Consider the following 7,349-nt stretch of genomic DNA (forward strand, 5'->3'; position numbering starts at 1 on the left):
TTCCCGAGTAGCTGGGATTACAGGTATGCACCAACACGCCCGGCTAATTTTCTTTTGTATTTTTAGTAGAGACGGGGTTTCACCCGTGTTAGCCAGGATGGTCTCCATCTCCTGACCTCGTGATCTGCCCATCTCGGCCTCCCAAAGTAATTCTTGTATTTTTAATAGAGACGGTGTTTCACTATGTTGGTCAGGCTGGTCTTGAACTCCTGACCTCGTGATCTGCCCACCTTGGCCTCCCAAAGGTGTGAGCCACTGGGCCCTGCCCTCCCTTTTTTTTGATATGGAGTCTTTTGCCCAGGCTGGAGTGCAGTGGTGTGATCTTGGCTCACTGCAACCTCCGCCTCTCAGGTTCAATCAATTCTCCTGCCTCAGTCCCCTGAGAAGCTGGAACTACTTAACTGGTACATGCCACCATGCCCAGCTAATTTTTTTTTCTAGTAGAGACAGGGTTTCACTGTGTTGCCCAGGCTGGTCGTAAACTCCTGAGCTCAGGCAATCTGCCCACCTAGGCCTCCCAAAGTGCTGGGATTATAGGCATGAGCCACCGTGCCCAGTACTCCCTGTCTTTTTGTTTATACACTCAAAACACAGACAAAGACAAGGGAAAGCTTTTAATTATGTGCAAGTTTACAATACAGATTATAAACAAAGAGAACAATGAATAGTAGTTCTTAGTTCTTTCTTGTCATGAATCTAGGATTTAGGAGGTCAACTCAATAATAAAAACGGAAGCACATTACAGACAACAGGATATAGAGAATGAGTGGTATTTCCTTCAAATTGAACATCTTGTGACGTGACATATGTATCCCAATGATGCAAACAATGCTCAAAACTTTTCCATTTTTTTTTACAATTTTTAATTTTTTTTAAAGACACTGTCTCACTCTGTTGCTTAGACTGGAGTGCACTGGCGCAGTGAGAGCTCACTGCAGCCTCAACCTCCCGGGCTCAAGCAATCCTCCCACCTCAGCTTTCTGAGTAGCTGGCACTACAGGCGCACGCCACCACACCCAGCTAACTTTTTGTATTTTTTGTAGACAGGATTTCACCTTATTTCTCAGGCTGGCCTTGAACCTCTGGGCTCAAGCAATCCACCCACCTCAGTCTCCCAAAGTGCTAGGATTACAGGCGTGAGCCACTATGCCCAGCCTCAAAACTCTTCTACCTAAAATCACCTTCAGAGCCATGCTAGAAAATTAGTATCATTCCTTTACAACCAGAATCCAAGTTGGCCACTAAAATGTTTCCTTAGACTTGGTCCTAAATGATTTTTGGATTGTTTCAAAACCTGAAAAACACCTTCATAGGATAAATATAAAAGAATGGGCCACTGGATCTGAAGAGCATTTCAAAAAAGAAGTTTGAACTTTCAAGCATTTTGTACATTCCTGGGAAAAACGTCTATACAATATTCATTTGATGTACAAATTCCATCACTTTTTAGAAAAAAGTCAAAGTGCTCTATAGTCAGTCCAGCCAGTTATCTTCAAAGGCAACAGAGCAGAAATCACGCAGTCACCACGTGCTGGGGCACTCTTCCCATTCCTCTCCTCTTGGGCACCTTGTGGCAGGAAAGCTCATAAGGTCACTGACAAGATCCAGATCCACGTGTGGCCGGTGGGTTCTGCAGCTGAAGCTTCAACAGTTTTCGAGCTGGTGAGGGATCTAATTGTTGCATGCTTCTCTTCCCTGCAGAGAAAAGAGGCCAAAAAAAAAAAATTTCAATTGAAATAACATAACATTTATTGAAAACTTAATGTATGGACATTGTGCCAGACATGGAAGGGCATTACAAAGACAAATAAGAGAGTCTCTGGCCTCAAGGAGATGACAATTTGGTAAGAATTGTCATCTTACAGCAGCTGGGTAAAGTGGCTCACGCCTGTAATCGCAGAACTTTGGGAAACCAAGGCGGGAGGATTGTTTGAAGTTTGAGACTAGCCTGGGCAACACAATAAGACCTTGTCTCTACAAAAAAAAAAAAAAAAAAAAAATTAGCCTAGCATGGTCCTAGCATGATCCTCCAGCTACACAGGAGGCAGGAGGATCAGCTGGGAGCCCAGAAAGCTGAGGCTGCAATGAGTCATGACTGCACCCCTGTATTCCAGCCTGGGCGACAGAGCAAGACCCTATCTTAAAAAAAAAAAAAAAAAAAAAAAAAAAGAGTGGTTCATGCCTATAATCCCAACACTTTGGAAAGCCAAAGTTGGTGGATCACTTGCGGTCAGAAGTTCAAGATCAGCCTGACCAACGTGGTGAAAACCTATCTCTACTAAAAATACAAAAATTAGGCATGGTGACACATGCCCGTAATCCCAGCTACTCAGGAGAATGAGGTGGGAGAATATCTTGAACTCAGGAGGCGGAGGTTGCAGTGAGCCAAGATCATGGCGCTGCACTCTAGCCTGGGCAACAGCGAGACTCTGTCTCAAAAAAAAAAAAGCCAGCCACCACTACAATCACAATACAACGTGATCAGTAAGAAGATGGAGGCTGGGCGCAGTGGCTCAAGCCTGTAATCCCAGCACTTTGGGAGGCCGAGGCAGGTGGATCACCTGAAGTCAGGAGTTCGAGACCAGCCTGACCAACATGGAGAAACCCCGTCTCTACTAAAAATACAAAATTAGCCAGGCGTGGTGGAGCATGCCTATAATCCCAGCTACTCGGGAGGCTGAGGCAGGAGAAATCACTTGAACCCGGGAAGCAGAGGTTGCCTTGAGCCCAGATCTCGCCATTGCACTCTAGCCTGGGCAACAAGAGCAAAACTCCTTCTCAAAACAAACAAACAAACAAACAAACAAACAAGATGATGGTCAGGCGCAGTGGCTCACACTTGTAATCGCAGCACTCTGGGGAGCCAAGGCAGGAGGATCACTTGAGCCCAGGAGTTGAAGACCAGCCTGGACAACACAGCCTGGACCATCTCTACAAAAAAATTAAAAATTTAGCTGGGTGTGGTGGTGTACGCTTTTAGTCCCAGCTACTCTGGGAGCCTGAGGTGAAAGAAGTGCTTGAGCCCATCAGGTTGAGGCTGCAGTGAGCTGTGCAGTCATTGCACCACTGCACTCCAACCTGGATGAGAGCAAGAGTGAGACTTTGCCTCAAAAAAAAAAAAAGAAAAGAAAATGAAGGTGTGTATAGCAAATAATTAAGGGCTGGGAGGTCAGGAAAAGCTAGGGAGGAGTAATGTCAGTGTCACTTAGTGAATTCTTGAGAAATGAGGACGGAAAAAGCAATGGGTGGGTATTTCTTAAGTCTTGGATTTACCAGAACAACAACATATTTCATGGGGATTTAATTATCAGTCTACTGTGCTTCTTTTTTTTTTTGAGACGGGGTCTCGCTCTGTCGCCCAGGCTGTAGTGCAGTGGCCGGATCTCAGCTCACTGCAAGCTCCGCCTCCCGGGTTTACGCCATTCTCCTGCCTCAGCCTCCCTGAGTAGCTGGGACTACAGGCGCCCGCCACCTCGCCCGGCTAGTTTTTGTATTTTTTAGTAGAGACAGGGTTTCACCGTGTTCGCCAGGATGGTCTCGATCTCCTGACCTCGTGATCCGCCCGTCTCGGCCTCCCAAAGTGCTGGGATTACAGGCTTGAGCCACCGCGACCGGCCTACTGTGCTACTGTAGAATTTACATCTAGAAATTTCCTATCAAATAGTATGTATCGATAACATACTATTTACTGTGGGGAGAAAAACAAATCACCTCATATAGGTCTTACCCTCTTGGACCATAGGCTTTGAAGGACAGTTTCTATCCCAAAAGCTATCAGATGGAAAACAGCCCAAACTCTGGTCCCCTCAAGAGACAAGCTTACCGAGCTGTACTGACACCTTCTGGAAGCACTGGGTACTTTCCTCCATAAAGGCCTGCAGCTGTTTCACTGATCCTTGCAGCTCATCCATCTGCAGAAAAAAGACAGCTGTGAGCTGTAAAGGTCCATGGCTTCTTAGATGTTCCTCAAACCCGACAAGCAAGCTCTTGCTCAGGAGCTTTGGGCTTGCTGTTCTTTCAGCCTGGAATGCTTATGCTAGATACTGTTTGTTCCTCCAAAGTCACACCACATTCTTCTCCAGGTTGCTCTATGCTCCAGGAGGCTGACCCGTGTAACCTCTACCAACAGGATGCCTAAGTGGGAAGGAGCTGAACGAGTCATCTTGAGTTGGCTCTCTCAAATCAGCTAACTATGTGACTTTCTCCCATTAGGTGCCACAGTAACTGCTACTCCCTCCTCCCTTTCAGGCCTAGGGGGAGTAAGAGCTCTGCTGCCTATAAGCCCCAGGTTACTCCACTAACCCTTGTGGTTCTCCAATACCCATATCTTTCTATTTAGCTTTTTTGAAAATAAACTCTTATTGAATTGTCCTTTCAAATGCCATCTGCTTGCTGTTAATACCTGGATTGACACAATACTATTCCCTCAAATGTCCTCATGGTTCATTTCCTTCAAGTCTGTTAAAATGGCACCTCAAAGGGGCCTTCAATAACCTTTCTGTATAAAATAGCAACCCATCAACCTCTCTATACTGTCCTTCCCTCTTACCCTGCTTCATCAGCATTTACCACTATATATTCATTTTTTTATTTTTTTATTTTTTATTTTTTTTGAGACGGAGTCTCGCTCTCACCGAGGCTGGAGTGCAGTGGCGCGATCTCGGCTCACTGCAAGCTCCACCTCCTGGGTTCACGCCATTCTCCTGCCTCAGCCTCCCAAGTAGCTGGGACCACACGCGCCTGCCACCACGCCCGGCTAATTTTTTGTATTTTTAGTAGACACGGGGTTTCACCGTGTTAGCCAGGATGGTCTCGATCTCCTGACCTTGTGATCCGCCCACCTCGGCCTCCCAAAGTGCTCGGATTACAGGCGTGAGCCACCGCGCCCGACCTGTTTATTATTTTTTAATTGTCTCTCCATATTTTCCCAAGGTAGAGCTGAATATACTTATTCAACTACACTTATACATATTCTCCAGGTCTTTTAATTTCCAAGGATTACAAGGTGGCAAGCTGGATAACTCAACCAAATAAACATGAGCCCACTTACCACCAACTCCATACAATCAAAGACTTTGCTCTGGTTCTGTAATATTTTCTGGTAGTCAGGCTTTGTATTAAGTACTTCATTCTGAGAAGACCCATGATATGTCATAGGTTCCACTTTGACCTCAGTAATTTTGGCCTCAGTTGATCCTCTAAAAACAAAACAAAAGTGCTTTCGAGGGATTTTGTAATTATTTTCTGGAAGAGATACCAAAGATTATCCTATAAAGCTGAATCAGTATTCCTCAACTCCACACTAGGTACAGGCTCTCTTAACAGGAAGTTTTTTTTTTTTTGAGACTGAGTCTCACACTGTTGCCTAGGCTGGAATGAAGTGGCGTGGTCTCGGCTCACTGAAAAACCTCTGCCTCCTGGGTTCAAGTGATTTGCCTGTCTCAGCCTCCTGAGTAGCTGGGATTTCAGGCGCCTGCCACCACGCCCAGCTAATTTTTTGTATTTTTAGTAGAGATGGGGTTTCACCATGTTGTCCAGGCTGGTCTTGAACTCCTGAACTTGTGATCCACCTGCCTCGGCCTCCGAAAGTGCTAGAATTACAGGCATGAGCCACCGCGCCTGGCCTTAACAAGAAGTTCTGAAACAACTGTCTAGTATTCATGTCTTTATACCTCTGGACTCCAGGAAATGCTGGAAGCTTCCAGTCAGTTGAATCCACTTAACAGTAAGGTCCATATACCAGAAAGACTATACGTGGGAGAGTGAAGCCAAAGTTTGCTATCCTAAAGTCAGGGCCTATGATTGTTTACCAAAACACACTGGCCTACCTCAATTATCTAAAATAACTAAACAGGACTGAGAGTTCATGAAAACTGATGAACAACAACTTTTTTTTTTTTTTTTTTTGAGACAGAGTCTCGCTCTGTCGCCCAGGCTGGAGTGCAGTGGCCGGATCTCAGCTCACTGCAAGCTCCACCTCCCGGGTTTATGCCATTCTCCTGCCTCAGCCTCCCGAGTAGCTCGGATTACAGGCGCCTGCCACCTCGCCCGGCTAGTTTTTTGTATTTTTTTAGTAGAGATGGGGTTTCCCCGTGTTAGCCAGGATGGTCTCGATCTCCTGACCTCGTGATCCGCCCGTCTTGGCCTCCCAAAGTGCTGGGATTACAGGCTTGAGCCACTGCGCCCGGCCGAACAACAACTTTAATAACAACAACTACTATAATTTACTGAGTGCTAAGTAGGTGCCAGACACTACTGGGTACTTTACATTTAACCTAATTTGACACTCACAATAACCCAATGAGGAAGGTACTAATATCATCCCCATTTTCAAATGAGGAACCTCAGGCTCATTCAAGACTAAGTGATTTGCCCAAGGTCACAAAACTAAGGAACAGTTAGAGTCTGAACAGACAGTCTGCTTCTAGAACCATTCCTTTTAACCTATAAGCTTTGCCACAAAAGTTTTTATATGAAACTGGCATCGTACACATTATCTTTCTTCATAAACAGAGTATGTAAGGGGTGAAAAGTAACTGATAACCATCATTACCTGGACTGGGGAAGTTTTTCAAACCATGGTCCTCAGAGACCCTCTCTACTGAGAGGCCACTTCTGCAATTAGGGTTTTGACTAACATTTTGTCGTTGGGATTCTAGCTGAGATTTTATTTTGAAAAAAAAAAAAAAGCTTAAAACCATGGCTTAAATGTTCATCTAAATCAAAATCTAGCATTTTCTGGCCAGGTGCCGTGGCTTACACCTGTAATCTCAACACTTTGGGAGGCAAAGATGGGCAGATCACTTGAGGCCAGGAGTTCATGACCAGCCTGGCCAACATGGCAAAACCATGGTGTGGTGGAGCATGCCTGTAATCCCAGCTACTCGGGAGGCTGAGGCAGGAGAATCGCTTGAACCCGGGAGGTGGAGGCTGCAGTGAGCTGAGATCGTGCCACTGCACTCCAGCGTGGGCAACAGAGCAAAAAAACAAACAAAAAAACAACAAAAAACACCCAGCCGAGCCTGGCCAACATGGTGAAATCCTGTCTCTACTAAAAATACAAAAATTAGCCAGGCATCATGGCACACACCTGTAGTCCCAGCTACTCAGGAGGCTGAGGCAGGAGAATTGCTTGAACACGGGAGGTGGAGTGAGTTGAGATAGCACCATGCACTCCAGCCTGGGCAACAGAGCGAGAGTCTATCTCCAAAACAAAACAAAACAAACAAACAAACAAACAAACAAACCACCTAGCACTTTCCTACTTTTCCTCTACCTTCAAGACCCAAAGATCCTCTCTTTCCTCACATCCTCCTCATCTACCCACTTTTTTTTTTTTTTTTTTTTTT

General features: G+C 45.5%; 1 protein-coding gene across 5 annotated transcripts in view; it reads right to left on the reverse strand.

The window, feature by feature from the left end:
* Positions 1 to 597: 597 nt before the first annotated feature.
* DSN1 (DSN1 component of MIS12 kinetochore complex) overlaps positions 598 to 7,349 on the reverse strand; it is a 21,100-nt gene continuing 14,348 nt past the window's right edge. For 4 of the 5 annotated variants that reach the window (XM_023227966.2, XM_023227963.2, XM_023227964.1 and 1 more), the window contains 3 exons: positions 5,051 to 5,198; positions 3,824 to 3,911; positions 598 to 1,695 (listed from right to left, as the gene is read on the reverse strand). In XM_023227966.2, coding sequence (XP_023083734.1) covers positions 1,592 to 1,695; positions 3,824 to 3,911; positions 5,051 to 5,198 — 340 coding nt within the window. In that variant the 3' untranslated portion in view covers positions 598 to 1,591. The remainder of the gene's footprint in view (positions 1,696 to 3,823; positions 3,912 to 5,050; positions 5,199 to 7,349) is intronic. The other variant, XM_023227967.2, reaches the window with a different exon arrangement.

Source organism: Piliocolobus tephrosceles, chromosome 20 (assembly GCF_002776525.5).
Source record: "Piliocolobus tephrosceles isolate RC106 chromosome 20, ASM277652v3, whole genome shotgun sequence".
Taxonomy (NCBI): Eukaryota; Metazoa; Chordata; class Mammalia; order Primates; family Cercopithecidae; genus Piliocolobus; species Piliocolobus tephrosceles.